This window comes from Spermophilus citellus (assembly GCF_964194105.1).
Source record: "Spermophilus citellus genome assembly, chromosome: 7".
In the NCBI taxonomy this organism is placed as follows: Eukaryota; Metazoa; Chordata; class Mammalia; order Rodentia; family Sciuridae; genus Spermophilus; species Spermophilus citellus.
In genome coordinates, this window is record NC_138188.1 from 158,476,894 (window position 1) to 158,493,164 (window position 16,271).

General features: G+C 35.9%; 1 protein-coding gene across 14 annotated transcripts in view; it reads left to right on the plus strand.

Moving 5' to 3' along the window:
* The window catches only part of TTC3 (tetratricopeptide repeat domain 3), a 120,782-nt gene that overhangs the window by 30,237 nt on the left and 74,274 nt on the right, over nucleotides 1-16,271 (plus strand). For 10 of the 14 annotated variants that reach the window (XM_081300642.1, XM_081300637.1, XM_081300644.1 and 7 more), the window contains 5 exons: nucleotides 2,631-2,685; nucleotides 10,420-10,582; nucleotides 11,543-11,588; nucleotides 12,377-12,500; nucleotides 14,439-14,502. In XM_081300642.1, the coding sequence (XP_081156768.1) occupies nucleotides 2,631-2,685; nucleotides 10,420-10,582; nucleotides 11,543-11,588; nucleotides 12,377-12,500; nucleotides 14,439-14,502 (452 nt within the window). Of the gene's footprint in view, nucleotides 1-2,630; nucleotides 2,686-10,419; nucleotides 10,583-10,848; nucleotides 11,276-11,542; nucleotides 11,589-12,376; nucleotides 12,501-14,438; nucleotides 14,503-16,271 lie in introns of those variants that run through there. The other 4 variants (XM_081300639.1, XM_081300638.1, XM_081300640.1 and 1 more) reach the window with 2 other exon arrangements.

The window sequence follows — 16,271 nt, forward strand, 5'->3', positions numbered from 1 at the left end:
GAGTCTGTGGCTGCTGAGAAGCCAGTTAGTTCAATGGAATTTGGGTTTAGCAACATGAACATCATTTACTAGTAGATCTGTTAGTAGGAGTCTTGGAACAGAAGGTGGTTGGAGTGAGTTGAATAAAGTGAGAAGAAATGGAGACAGCTAGCGCAGGTAACTTGTAAACTTGCTGGGGGAGAGACTGAAGCTTAAGAGGTGTGCCACTAGATTAAGGTATTTTGGGCTTCACAAAACAAACTGAGGCAAATGGTGTAAATGGTGAAGAAAACAATCTCATTCACAAGTTCAAAAAGAAGGTGGTTCTAAGATTATTGAACAGTGTAATCAGAGACCTGTTTTCTTCCAGCCTTAGAGTGTCACTTGGTCAGCGGGCTGTCCCTTCAGGATGGCAGAGTGGCCATTGTGGCTCAGACATCAAACCAGATAATGGTCTCCAACAGAAAAAAAAGAGTTTTTCTTTGTAGGTGTTTTTTTTTTTTTTTTTAAGATCTTAATACATGTTTTCAGAGACCAAACAATTGAAACCACCCACATCACAGACCCAGTACCTAAGAAGTCCCCCTTGTTTCTCCTTCCAGTCACTACCCAAGTCCTTCCCCTATATTACTACTGTTCTGACTTCCAGAGGTTAGTTTTGCCTGTCTTTGTGCAATTATAAATGGAATTGCATACTATGTGCTCTTCTGTGTTTGACTTTCAGCATTCTTTTTGAGATCCATATTGTTGCATGTAGTTGTAAAGTGTTCATCTATTGCATGAATATACCATGTTTTATCCATTCTATTGTCGATGGGCATTTTGGTAGTTTCTAGTATTTGGCTTTTACAGATAGTGTTGTAAATGTATGTATCCATTTTTGTTAAAGTGTATAATCGAGGACTTGAATTGCTGGGACAGAAGGTATGCTTGTATTTAGCCTTAATGCATAGTTTCCTATGTGGTTTTATCACTTTATGGTCTTACTGGCAACATGTGAATTTCAGTTCCATGTCCTCACCAGCACTTATCATTTTGCATCTTTCATTTTAGATATTTTGGTGGGAGTATATAGCACTGTAATTTTAATTTGCATTTCTATAATTCAAGTAAGGATATTTAAGTTGAGTATTTTTCCATATGCTTATTGACTATTTGGATATTCTCATGGTCTTTTGCTTGATTTTTATTTTTCCTAGGTTGAATGTCTTATTCATTTGTGGGAGTTTTTTTGTATTGTTTTGTATTCTGGATGAGTCCTTGGTCAGACTTGTGTTGCAGATGTCTTCTCAATACCTTTTCATTCTTGATGTTTTCACTGAGAAGTTATTAATTTTAATGTAGTAGGTTCTATTAATTATTTCCTTTATGGTAAGTGCTTTTTGTTTGTAGTCTTTGCTTACTCCAAAGCCACCAAGGTGTACTCTGTTTCTTCTACAATTTTAACTTTGATAATTAGATCTGCAAGCCTTCTGAAGTTGATTTTTGTATTTCATGTGAGGTAGGGTTCAAAATTCATATGAATGTCCAATTGACCCAGCACCATTTCTTTAAAAAGTATTATTTTCTCCATGCACTGCAGTGTCACTTTGTCATAAATCAGGTGATTGTGTCAAATCCATTCCTGGTTTCTCTTTTGTTTTCTGTTGGTTAAGTTGTCTTACATACTTTTTAATTTTTTTTTCTTTTTTGTATATAGCCTTTTACTAGGAATTGATATCTGGTGGTATGATACCTAGTTTTGGTCTTCTTTATAATCTCTTTTTAAGAATAATGAATTAATATGTGTGAATACAAAATGATAAACCAGTGAATTTTAAACCAGATAAATAGGGGAGTAGGAAAAAGAGAAAGCAGGCAAATCAATGAGTTAGACACCCTGAGAAGATAGTAGGAAATAGTTTAACCAGTAAGAGTTGGATGCCCTCACAAGTGGATTTAGGAGTTTGACAGTTCTGAGTGATGCTAAGTTTTGCCAAAGGGGTGTGATGGTAGATGACTGAGTTGAGGTATGAGAGGTTGTTGAAGGTAAGCCAGGCAACTGAGAGACTGAGTATGCATATACTGATGTTTACATTTTCTAACTTAGCATCTACCTCAAAACAGCTAGAAAAGAAAGAATTATTATCTTCATTTTACAGTTGAGAAGGTGGGTTCAGGGATATTAATGACTTCTTTAAGGCCCCAGGAGAATTAGCAGTTGAATTGGACTTAACTTAGGCCTTCTGTCCAGGAATGCATGCTCTGTTCGTATAGCTTAGCTAACAAGACCTGGGAGTTAAAATTTTGGCTACAGAAGTCTTATTATTGAAAGGCAAAATCATTGCACGCAAATATACAAATTTTTAGTTATGCATAGGTAAGATGTTGATACAATATATGCAGGAAATACTCCAGAAATGCTGAAAATACTTATTCCTGGGTTGTTGTGATTGTGACTCTGGGTGACTTTTCCCCTTTGTTTTACTTTTCTGTATTTTCCAAATTTCCTATAATGGACGTATATTTTGTGGATTTTAAAAAATTATTATTTGACTAAATGATATACATGGAAAATTCAGAACATAAAAATAGATAGCAATATACAGTACTTTTACAAAAATAAAAGAATGGAGATGTTTAAATATTTTATTTTTTCTTTTTCTATTTAGAAATGCACTTGGTGATGGAAAGAGAGCCATTATTCTGAAGAGCACTTGGCCAAAGGTAGGTTTCTTTTGTATTTTTACATTGAGCCAGTAATACTATATATGTTTGTGAAAATTAATATATGGGATGTGTATTTATATGTAAAAGTGCTGGATGAAATTATCAAGAATAGGAAAGGGGATGCTTCAGTTCCACTACCACTATGGGGATTTGGCAGTAGCTGTGAGAGGCTGAGAATGTGTGTGTGCCAGCATGAGGTGTCCTGGAGAGCATAGAGGGACTGTAGCAATTGAGAGGTAATATCTGCAAGTGATAGGTGTGCCTAAATGTGAGAAATGAAACTTTAAAACTTTTAAGGAACTATAGGAAAGCATTTATCCTTTCTTTTTTTGGTGCCAGGAATGGAACCCAGGGCCTTCGTCATGCTAGTATATGCTCTACCACTGAGCTGCACCCCAGCCTTTGGATTTCTTAAGTAACACACAATGTATAAATCAGCGTGAAATAAACCACATTGATATAATTTTCTACATCATACTTAAAAACTTATATACATAAAAGATATGAATGAAATAAGCAGGAGGAGATCATTTGTTCATCAATAATTTATATAACTAATAGGATTTATATATAATTGATAGGATTGTATTGCGAATATGCAGAGAATTCCTAGAATAAATAAAAACCCAGTAGAAAAAGGGCCAGTGAAACAAATAATTTCATACAAGAAACCCTGATTGGCTAGTAGAAATAAGAAACTTGAAAATCTGTTTCCTAGTAATTAGACTTGTGGGGGATTAGTACAAAGATAGAAAAATGAAACCAACAGAGAAAAATAGAGGGCCTCTAAGAGAAAGACCCACCTATAGATGAGTAAATAAAGCAATGCAATAGTGTTGGGATCCTTCACATTGGCAAAAATTAAAGAGACTGAGGGTCCAGAGTATTGGTACTGAGTGTGTAGTAACAGGAACCCTCTATAAACTGATGGAGGTGTGAATTGCTTACAACCAACTTGGAGAGCACCTTGATGTACATACCTCATAATTACTTGATTTTACACTAACAATTACTCCATTTCACATGTGTCAAACTAGAAAATTTCTTACATAATATATAATGTCAGTCATTGTGGCCTTGTTTTAATTGCATCAAGTCTCAAATACTTAAATGTCCATTGATAAAGCAGTGGATGAGTTGGTATTTTTACTTGATCAAAGTTATTACTCTGATCTGTTTAATCTATTCCCACCTTGAACACCCTTCATTCCTCAAACCTCATTCCTGCTACTCTCTCTGAATTGGCCCCTGGGCTCCTCACTGTTGCTGTCATCAGGCCAGGCCCATTTCATTCTGTTTTTGCTCTTTCCTCTGCCTCAGACACTTTCCCCCTAGAACATAGCTAGCTCCCTTATTTCCTTTCATTCTTTATAGAACATCCTTTTCTCAATGAAACCTTCCCTGGCCATCTTATTAAAATGCAAACCCTGCTCCTTTGAGACATTTCCCATCTTCTTTCCCTTTTTTCCTCTTAGCATTTGGCATATTATTGAAAATATTGTTACACTATTCAATATTGTTACATTATTTATTTATATTGTTTATTGTGACTTCCAGTGTAATGTGGGCTTTACAGGGAAAGGCTTTTTCGTCTGTTTGGTTTGCTCTTAAATCTGGACTGTCTGACAAGTTGCCTGGTTCATAGCAGGCACTCAGGAGTAGTAATTGTTGACTTAGTAAATGAGTAGTTGAATATTACATTGTAGTTGACTGGCATATCAATATTTATGGATTTGAAAAACAACATGAAATGAAAAAATAAATAAAAGCCCAGTACCCATGATAGTGTTTGCATTTGGACAGTCAGGGAGGGAAAGGAGATTGAAGAGATTCCAAAGCAGCCATATTGATATCATTGCCTTTCTCTTATTAAAAGAGAATTTGGCCAGGCACAGTGGTGCACGCCTGTAATCCCAGCAGCTCAGGAGGCTGAGATAGGAGGATCGTGAGTTCTAAGCCAACCTCAGCAAAAGTGAGGTGCTAGGCAATTCAGTGAGACCCTGTTTCTAAAGAAAATACAAAATAGGGCTGGGATGTGGCTCAGTGATTGAGTGTCCCTGAGTTCACTCCCCAGTACCAACAACAACAACAACAACAACAAAAAGAGAATCTGAGCAAATATAACAAAATGTTATAATGTTATAAATGTTATAAAAACAAATTTCTGGGTGTTTATTACATTATTCTCTGTATTTTTCCAATTTGTAAAAATATTCAAAAAGTTTTTCAAAGTAAAGATTCAAATAAGACACACAAAGGCACATGTCTTTCATACTGTATTCCTGATTTTACATAATTTAAAAAAAATTACAGTGAGTAGGGCCTTAGAGAATTATTCTCATTCATACTTCCATTACTTCTTTGCAGATAGACTTCATTAAATTCTTTGCAGGACTTAATTTTATTTTGTTTAGTGTTGTTAAAATTATATTTTTTCTTTATATTCTAATTTGCTATGATAAAAAAAGAGAAAGTAAGAAGGTTGTGAAGTAAAAGGGAAGACTCAGCCTGGGAACCTTTTAAAGATGTTCTTACCCTCCCCTAAAGTTACAATTTAGGCAGCCTAGGAGTGTATCTAGTGGTCTGGGGATGGTGAAGTTTTCCAGGTGGACTTCTACATCTATGTTTTTGAGTAATTTTTTAAATGTCTAATTTTATGCATCAAGAAATTGAATTCAATAGATGTGAAGTGACTTTTCAAGGTGCCATTGCAAGTGAAGGATGAAACTGGATGGCACTTGCATTAGAGGGTGATAAATTTGTTGGTATTTCCATTATGAGTCATTCTTTTGCTTGAAACAGTATCTTTGCTGATGACTACACCTTGCATTTTGTGGGTACTCTATAAATATTTGAATTGATAATGTTCTGAATACTGAACCCCAGTCTATGATACTGGTTTTCCAGAGATACCTCTTACAAATTTTAATCTATTATCAAATTTAGGGAAGAATATTAAGGCTTTCTGAATTATTTTGAAGACTTTCATAGAGTGTTCCTGGTTTGGTTTCTCAGACAAAATATTTACTAATTTTTAAGTTGGGATGTTTTATGATATGTCATATGATTGCAAAAAATTTGCATAGATTAAAAAAATACAACCACTAGTTAAGTATTCACAAAATTCGGTAACTATATATGTAGGCTATTTTTCCTTTTTATTTTACCAGATAGAAATATTAATTGAAGAATATTTTTACTTCAGAAGCTAAAATAGAGCATGCATCTAGGCATGGTGGCACACACTTATGATCTCAGAGACTCAGGAGGCTGAAGCAGGAGGATCACAAGTTTGAGGCCAGCCTCAGCAACTTAGTGTGAGCCCCTGAGCAAATTAGCAAGACTGAATCTCAAAATTAAAAATAAAAAGGGCTGGGAATGTGGTTCAGTAGTTAAACCCCCCCCCAAAAAAAAAAAAAAAAAGGAGAGCGTGCAAGGTGCATTCTTTACTTTTCTAAGAATGTTTTGTTTGAGAAGTATGAGCCCAAGTCTGTGGGGTCACAGCTCTAAGATATAAGCCTGTAGAGGCAGGTACTTTCCATTTCTGCATGAGGATGGGTCATTTTTGCTTCCTTTGGTTCAGATAGGGGAGACTACTAGAGGGTCACCTGTCTCTAGACTTACTTTCAGGCTTGAGAGAGGATGAGTCATTGTGCTTTAAAAAATGAGAAATTTTATGGTATAGTCAATAGAGATATGTTAATGTTTCTGTGCGTATTGTGTTTTGCTGTAGTTTACAAGATACAAAATAATAGACTCACTAGAGTCCTCAAGAGACGGAGTTCTGTTAGATTCTTGTTTGTGAACGATAGAAACCTGACTCAGGTCCTTGGTGTAGGTAGTAGAGAGAATCTGTAGGCTGTTGTACCTGAGAAGTCTAGGGGTTGGCTTCAGTGGTGGCTGGGCAAGAGCTGTGTGTGTCCTTCTGTTTCTCAGCTGTGTTTCCCTGTTTTGTCAGTTTCATATTTCGTTCTTTTTTCTCTTTTCTGTTTGATTTTACAAAGTTTTTTTTTCTGTATCTTCAAGTTCATGGATATTTTCATCTATAATGTTTCATTTGCCTTTCTTAACATTCAGGTATTTTTCATCGTAAATACTTTAATTTTTAGCTCTAGAAATTAAATTTGGGTCTTATATTTCATGTCTCTACTTGCTTCTACAACGAATGGAATGTGATTATAGCAACTGTTGTAATATCCTGAATTCCATCATCTGTGTCATTTATGGGCTTCCAGTTGATTGATTTTTCTCACTATAGAACACATTTCCTTTCTTTGCATACCTGGTCATTTTTTATTGGAATTCAGCATTGTGAATGTTACTTTGTTTAGTGCTGCATATCTTTGGTTTTCTCTGATTACCTTTGAGCTTTGTTTTGGAATACAGTGAAATAACATACAAGTAGGTTAGTTTTTAATAATCTTGTTTTAAGCTCTATTATGTGGGGCCATAGTGTCATTAACCTAAGGCTAACTTTTTCCTTCACTACTGAGGCAAAACTTTCTGAGGACTTAATGCTCCCTGAATTCTAACATTTTCCACCCAGGTTTGTGGGTGTAGCAGTACTGTATGAGTCCGACTCTTGTACTGTTAGCCTTTCTGATAGCTCTTTCCCTGATAGAGAGCTCTTCCCACAGACATGTGCTGATAGTGCTCAGCTGAAGACCCATTGAGGACTCCTTGAAGTTCTCTCGGCAGCTCTCCCCTCTATGGTCCTTGCTTCATGAACTCAAGTTTGCCTTAATCCTGCCTCCCACCTCTCTCTCCTTAGCTGAGAGAGACTGCCAGTCTTTGAGTAGTGACTTTTTCCTGGGCTGAGGGTTTGTCTCAGTAAGCTGGAGCAGTCTTAAGTCTTACTTTGTGTGTTTCTCTTCTCTCCTCTCAAGGATCACTCAAGTTTTCTTGCCCAGTGTCCAGTGTTTTATAAGCCAGGGAATCATATCTTTTTTGTTTTTAAAATTCATTTTAGGCAGGATGGTAAATCTGGTCTCTGTTACTCCATCTTGGCCAGAAGAGGAAGTTTGAACATAGGTTCTTGTGGCTTCATTTAAAAAAAGACTTTTACTTACATGATTTTATTCTCTTTTATTGCTGAGTAAAATTCTGTTGTGTATATATGCCACATTTTTGTTATCCATTCATCCACTGAAGGGCATCTAGGTTGGCTCCACAGTTTAGCTATTGTGAATTGTGCTGCTGTAATGCTAAGTGAAGTTAGCCAATCCCCAAAAAACTAATGCTGAATGTTTTCTCTGATATAAGAAGGCTGACTCATAGTGGGGTAGGGAAGGGGAGCATGGGAGGAATAGATGAATTCTAGATACGGCAGAGGGGTGGGAGGGCAAGGGAGGGGGCAGGGGATTAGCAAGGATGGTGGAATGTGATAGATATCATTATCTAAAGTACATGTATGAAGACACAAATTGGTGTCAACATACTTTATATATAACCAGATATATGAAAAATTGTGCTATATATGTGTAATAAGAATTGTAATGCATTCCACTGTCATTTATTTTTTTTAATCACTCAATAAAAAAAAAAGAAATATACCCTGTCGCTATTGAGATAATATACACAGGATAAAGTTTTAATCATTGGGAATAAGTTATGGTCCTTCAGTATGAGGGATGAACTGACAATTTCCCTCTCCAATTATCTTCTAAATTAAGTGATTTTTATCAGAAAGTGACTGCATACCATATATACACCAATGCACAGGCAGAAGCATGTCATACATGAAAAAAACAAGAAAGAATAGAACAAGTATAGGCCTTTGCTTGGCTGTGTATGGACATTCCACTCTAGATGTGCCCTGTTTGTCTCTAAATTTACAGTTATATATATAGAAAGTAAAGCATATTCACATTAAAAAAAAAAAACTTTGACTTTGTAGTAGGAGCCCCAAACCAATATCCATCATAGCTATTAATTCTAATGAGAAGAAACCCCTGTCAGTATCTATATAATAAGCCTAAGGCTCAGGCTGATTTCAGTTGGGTCATGTGTCCCAGCGTGGATCAGTTACAGTGACCTGGGAAGTGGTATGTTTCCACTGACCAGTCAGAGCCGCTATCCCTTGTTGGGATGGCGCACTAAAACTGATAGTACTGCCATGCCATATCTATGAGGAGTGGGAAATGTTTACCCCTAGGTGAGGGGATACTAGACCAACGGATAGAAGGGAATGTCCATATATGATAGAGAATGAGAGTGTCAAAGAAGAACAAAAATTTTTATGGTAATTGGGTTCAGGAAACTGAGCTTCATTAAGCTTCAGCACAGGGGGCTGGATAAACCACTTTCTCAACCAGCAGAAGTTATATGGGGTCCAGGGAAAAAGATCCAATAGGTGGTGAGAATAGTAGGGGAAAAGAAGAAAGTATTCACTATAAGTTTAGCAGGTATGTTTTATGATCTAACATTATTTCTATTCTGTGTTTTATTTTTTTAAATGTAGTAATCTGAACTTGAAAGTTGACAAATATCTCTAGTGGTAGGATTTTCCACCTTTTAGTATATATGAGAGATCTCTTTGTCCTCTTATACTGCAGGTGTCAAGAAACAGGACTTCTACCCTCTAAGGGGAATCCGAGTTTAATGAAATGCATAGTCTTTAGAATAAAATCTTCAGAATTCGTAGGTCCACAAGAACACAGTACTGACTCTGAATAAACATGCCAGTGATTCTTTTAGCAAAAAACTACTCCTTTTTAAAAGGTTCACTTATTTTTGATTTTTCCACTTAAAGGGTTCACTTATTTTGATTTTTCTCCCGGATTCTCATCTAATCAGAATGTTCTTTGTAAAATGTGTAGTAAGTAGGAAGGAGATCTGGACTAGGTATCATAAAATCATTGTTCTTTAGTTTGTTTCTAACTGTGACTTGAGGCCAGGTTCTGGCCTGTTTTTTTCTGGTAGATCGTCTCTCTAGAGGAGACATGGTACCTAAAATGAAAGTTTGATTTGTGAATAACTGGGAGCCGGGTTAGTTAAATTAGCCCCAGGTTTGATATTATTCGCTTTCTAGACTAAGATGTTAGATATAATGGATTTTCCAAATATTGGAGTCAGTAAGGATTTGGGTTCTATAGCAAAAAACAAAAACAAAAAGCCAAAACCTTACCATTTGAATTGAGAATAAAGTCAGTGATTTTTGGACCTTTTCTTAAAGCTAGGAACTACACTTACAGATAAAATAAAAGCTGATTGAAGGGGAGAGATGGAGAGAAGAGTTAGCCTGACTACACCTGTTATTTGAGCCTGTGTTCTTGGAGGTGCTGGGAATGCTGCCCAAGCTGGTTGCTCCTTCCAGCTCCAAAATCTTGATTTCCAAAGTGTAGGGCACGTCATGACTTAGTGAATATTATTGCCTTAAAGTATTTTTTAAAAATTTGTTTCTTATAATGAATTACTTTTATTCACAAAATACTGTGTTTAGTACTTTATTAGTAAAATATAACAGAAGTTAAATACTTCGCTGGGGTACCAAAATCTCTTAAGCAAAAATATTTATCTCTAGTTAATTGTTAAAAATCACTTGCCTATTCATAACATTCCACTAATTCATTAGTTTTATTTCTTGAGGTGTTAACATTTTTATTTATTTTTCATGATAGGGGCCTGATCTAACATTTTAATTAATTCATTTTCAAACAATATTTTTCCTTACCTATTATTTAATTTAAGCATATTTTTGAGAAAAAAATTAAATTTATCTTTTTGGAACAGGGTCATTATCGTTATTGTGCTGCTCTTTCTATGCTGGGGGAATATGACTGGGCCCTGCAAGCAAACATAAAAGCTCAAAAACTCTGTAAAAATGACCCTGAGGGAATCAAGGATCTAATTCAGCAGCATGTAAAGTTACAAAAACAAATAGAAGACCTACAAGGTATTTCACCTAAGATTCTTTTGGTTACAGTTGAATTCCCTTTAAAGTTTCAAAGGTGGGTTTCTTGGGTTAACAGAGGATCATAAATCAGTTCTCAGATGATTTGTGCTTATTTTGTTATGTTATCTTCAAGTTACTTACGTTTTCTGTATCTTTTTGTGTAGAGTTAGTAATATGTTCCATTAGGTTATTATACATGATTTGTATTTTTTATTTGAAACAGCCAGTAACCAAATTATTATTTATTCTTCTATAGAAAAATATTCTTTTCAGAAATTTTGAATAAAATAAATGCTTTTGAAAGGAAATTGTGTAAAACTTTTCATCATTTAAGTTATTTCTAAAAGAAAAGGCCCTTCAATAGAGTTGCTTAATTTGTTTGCACCAAGTTTGCAAATAATTCTATAGCATGTTGAACATCTATAATCAGAAATTGGCTGTGCAGGCTAGGACTTGTAAATTTCCATTCTTCAACCTTGTTTTCTGTACTTAGTCATTTTTCTTTCTCAGTGCTTGAAAAAATTTCTTTACTCTACACTTTGAGTATCTAGGTCTTTCCTTTTTTTTTTTTTTTTTTTTTTTCTTCTTTGGATATTCAGTGTCTATGGAGCTGAGCTGAGCAGTTTTGTAACTAGCAGATGTTGTCATCCAGCTGTTAACAAGATTCTTAGATTGTGAGCTCCTTGAAGACAGGTACCGTCTCTGATTCAAATCAATGTATTGCTGTCATCTTGTCAGTAATCACATGCAGTGGGATGTCAGACATGGTGTACAACAGTTTGTTGACACCATTCTGAAATTACTGACATCTAGAATTGTAAAATTGTTTTGATTTATTTTTCAACTTTCTAAAGTTGTTTGATGTTCTTAACTCAGCTTAAAGGAAATTTGAAAATCTTTTGAAGTCTGTGTTGCCAATCCATTGATTACTCTGTGTGTGTGTGTGATTGACTTTTATAGGTCGAACACCAAATAAGAATCCAATTAAAGCTTTTTATGAAAGCAGGTGAGTTAATATCAGATCAGTAGCTACTACTTGGAATGACTTTGCCCTGTGAACTTAAGAATCACTTGTGTTTGTCATTTTAAAAACTTAATCGCAACTATAGTAAATTTAGGGATGGAAGAAAAAGAGGGTTCTTTTTTTTTTTTTTTTTTTTTGGTGTGTGTGTGTGTGTGTTTGCACACAAAATATCAGGTGACCTGTGAGTTGTCAGATTTATTTTATTGAACGACTTGGACGATTAGTAGCCTAAGTTAGTGAGAAAAGAGGAGTGGAATGTTAATTTGAAGTTATTGTGCTTTACTGGGAGCAGTTGGTCACGGGGTCCTGGCAGTAGAGAGCTGATACACAGCCTTTGCCTCATGCCCTTCCTCTCTGTCCTGGAAACGTTGCCCCAGCCTCTTGATACTTTTCAAAGAGTACAAATCGATTTAGGAATGCTTATAAGAAAATAAATAGCCAGGATTCTATATTTGCTTATTTGGCAATTTAAATAGATTAAGCCTTTCTCCCTTGATAGGCACACAGGATAGTGAAGCTGTTAATAGGTGAAACATGAAGATTTATTTACTTTAATATTAGAACCCAGAATACTAGCCTTGAACTGGTTTTGAATACTACTTATGTATAAAGGCTTATCTGAGAGGTAGAGGATCTTTTCAAAACAGTGGTACCTTGCTTTCAAGGAAGAAAGGCTATAATTGCTGCAACCTGTTTGTTTGAAGGATAACTTTTAAAAATGCTCATTAATTAGTAGGAATAAAGGGGTCATTCCTTTTATCCCATTTTAGGGCCTATATACCTAGGAATTTATCAGCACCTGCTTTTAGTACTTCACTTAACTTTGTGGAGACGGAAAGAGATCTCCAAAAAACTAACTACAAGATGGCAAACGGTGGTAATCAGAATCTAAAGGTAAGCTCAGTTAAAAACTTAAAATTATTTCAGCTATTAATAGTAACATGTTGGTGATAGTGGAAATCAGCTATTTTGGTGGTATAAACTCTTACTTTTTGAGATCAAGAAAATTATTCTTTTTTTAGATTTTGTTTTGTTTTGTTTTTGGTACCAGGGAATGAACCCAAGGGTGCTTAACCACTGAACCACATCCCCAGTGCAATTATTCCTCACATAACTACAACCAATTATACCTCATACAACTACATAAAAATAATATATTTAAAGTCACAGAATTTCTTCTGAAATCACACTTACATATCTTTTTTTTTTTTTTTTTTAACCAGGGATTGAACCTAGAGATGCTTACCCACTGAGTTAAGCACATCCCCAGCCTTTTTTTTTTTTTTTTTTTTTTTTTTTATTTTGGGCCTTTCTAAGTTGCTGAGGCTGGCTTTGAACTTGGAATCCTCCTGCCTTGGCCTCCTGAGTCGCTGGGATTATAGGAATGTACTGTCAAGCCTGACTATATTTACAGATATTAAAAGTATTTTTTTCTAGATATAATTTTGCCATTTAGTCCATTTTTATACCCTCCTTTTAGGTCACCCAGCCAGTCTCAGGAATGAGTAACAATGGGGTCTGTTGGCCAAGTCACTTCTGCCCCTCCCTGTGTTTTGGATTTGTCTTTTTCTCCCTTTTCTGATTTGTAATCTGTTTGTGACCTGGCACTGTAGCAGCTCACCAGCCAACTTGTGCTAAGCTGGGGTGCCTAGGAGGCACTCCTTCCCCACCTCTGCCAAGGTGTATATACAACTTCTGTTGCCCTTTCATGGCTGTGCTCAGCAGCAATCTTGGTCTGATGGTTTTTTTCAGAGCACCACACTAAGGCTTCTAGCCTGCCTCTGAGGTCAGGTGACCCAGATAAATGTGTCTGAGTTTTCCTCTACCTGTGATACACATCCAACACTCAGCAGCTATCACTAAGTCACATTATATTTCTCTTCAAGATTTGAGGAAAGAAAAGATTATGATGTTTTGGCATTGGGTGGGTGATAGGCATTGAAAGGAACTTTCTTAATATACCGTTAAGTCCTTTTGTTGGTAATATTGAAAATCTCCAAGAGGCTGTATTAATTTAGGGAGAAGAGCACAGGAATAATGTGGTAATATTCAGTTTAGTCATTGTTGAATAGCTGCCACATGAGACATCATTCTAGGCATCAGAGATAGAATTGTCATTCAAGAATTTGTCATTTGTCTTGATCTCTGGTCACTAGTTATCATTTTGTATGCTTGCTTATACATTTAGACTTAGTAACTAGATGCATATTTTAGGCGCTTGAGTGAATTCTATCATATTCTACTACAAATTCTATTACATGGCCATTGAATTCTTATTTTTTTTAACAGTACATTATAATTATACATCATAGTGGAATCCATTGTTACATTCTCATACATGCATATAACAATTTGGTCCATTTCATTCCCCAGTACTTCCTCTCCCTTCACCCTGGTCCCTCTCCACTACTCTGCTGGTCTCTCTTCTATTTTCATGAGACCGGTCCTTTCTTTTTTTCTTTATTTTTTCTCTAGCTCCCAAGTGTGAGAGAACATGTGACCCATGACTTTCTCAGTCTGGCTTCTTTCACTTAACATGATGTGCTCAGGTTCCATACATTTTCCTGCAAATGGCATAATTTTGTTCTTTTTTATAGTTGAGTATAACTCCATTGTGTGTATGTATCACATTTTCTTGATCAGTTCATCCATTGATGACCACCTAGACTGGTTCCATAGTTTTGACTATTGTGAACTATGCTGCTACAGACATGGATATGCATGATCACTATAGTATGTTGACTTTAGTTCTTTTGGATAAATGCTGAGGATTGGTATAACTGAAATGGCTATATTATTTTACAGTCTCACTAGTTTTATTTTCATGGGCAGGTGGTAGATGAGGCTTTGAAGGTAGATGATTGTGACTGTCATCCTGAATTTTTACCACCACCAAGTGAGTATTTTTTCTTATATAAATTGTTGCTGAGTTGTCATAGTATTACCTAAACTTTATGCCCTAAAATTTGTACAAGCCTCATTTGTATTTGCTCTTGTTCTCATTTTAATTTATAATGCTTCTGTATAAGTCAGCTTTCCATCACTATAATGAAATATTTGGCAAACGCTAGCTATGACGTAAAGAGAATTATATTTTGGCTCATAGTTCTGGAGATGTGAAGATATGATGCCTATATTAGCTCAGTGCTGGTAAGGTAGTGGATTGCAATGGCAGGGAAAATGTGGTGGAGCAAACTGCTCATATCCTGAGCCAGGAAGCAGAGAGAGAAGACAAGACCAGGCTCCCACATTCCTCTTCAAAGGCATTTCTCCAGCGATTTAACGAACTTCCTTAAAGATTCTACAGCACTTCTTAATATTGCCACCCTAGCGACTAAGCCTTTGCACGTGGACTTTTGGGGAACACTCAGCATAAACATAGCAGTTTTTATTGTTAAGAAAACATTTGAGTATTTGAAATCAATGCTCGGTCTTTTCATTACTTAATACATTTAATTTTGGAACTTCAATAAGAAGAATGGAAAGGAACACTTAAGCACATAGCATTTCTTGATCTGTCCTTAATCACTTTTAGGCCACCTTTGTTTCTTGTTATTGAAAGTTTTCATTATTATCTCCCTTTCCTTAATCTCAGGAGCCTTTCTTTTTTTTTTTTTTTTTTTACATTTTTCCCCCTAATCAATCAATCTCCCTCTGAAATTTTTAATACCATACGTACTGCTTGTCTGTTTACATACAATATGTTCATCTGTGCTTTATATATAAAAATAACTAGGCTTTTTCATCTCCCAATAACTTGATTTTTTCACTGTATTTGGGGTAATACTCAACTCCTGTTGAGAATGGATGTCTGTTGTCAGGTGTGGTGGTGCACATCTGTAATCTCAGCATCTTGGAAGGCTGAGGGAGGAGGATTGCAAGTTCAAAGCCAGCCTAAGCAATTTAGCAAGGCAATCAACTTGGTGAGATGCTGTCTCTAAATTTAAAAAACTTTAAAAGGGTTGGGGATGTGGCTCACTGGTTAAGTACCCCTGAGTTCAGTCCTTGGCACCAAAAAAAGAATGGATACTTTAGTCCTTTGGGACTACTGTAGCAAAAATACTATAAACTGGGTAGCTTTAAACAACAAACATTCAATTCTCACATTTCTGTAGGCTGGGAAATCCAATATTGTGGTGCCAGCAGTTTTGATATCTGGTGAGGCCTCTTTTCCTGGTTAATGGATGACCTTTTTTTGGATAATGGGAATTGAACCCAGGGACTTACTATTGAGCGAGATCCCCAGCCTTTTTTATTTTTTATTTTGAGAAAGGGTCTTGCTAAGTTGCTGAGGCTGACATTGAACTTGGGATCCTCCTGCTTTAGTCTCCAGAGTTGCTAGGATTACAGGGTGTACTACTGTGCCCAAAAGTAGATGGCTAACTTTTTGCTGTGTCCTCACATGATAGAAGGATGGGGGCATCTCCTGGGGCCTCTTCTTATAAGGGCACTAATTCCTGTACCAGGTCTTTACCTTATGACCTAATCACCTCCTCAAAGTTCTACCTCCTAAAACCATTGGGGATTAGATTTCCAACATAACAAATCTTGGGGCAACACATTCATCCCTTAAGAATGCTTTAGGCTAATTCCTGTTTAGTTTTAATTTTGAGGAAAATCTTTCTCACGTGGATTACATGCTTCTCTGTTTTTTAAAACAAGAGT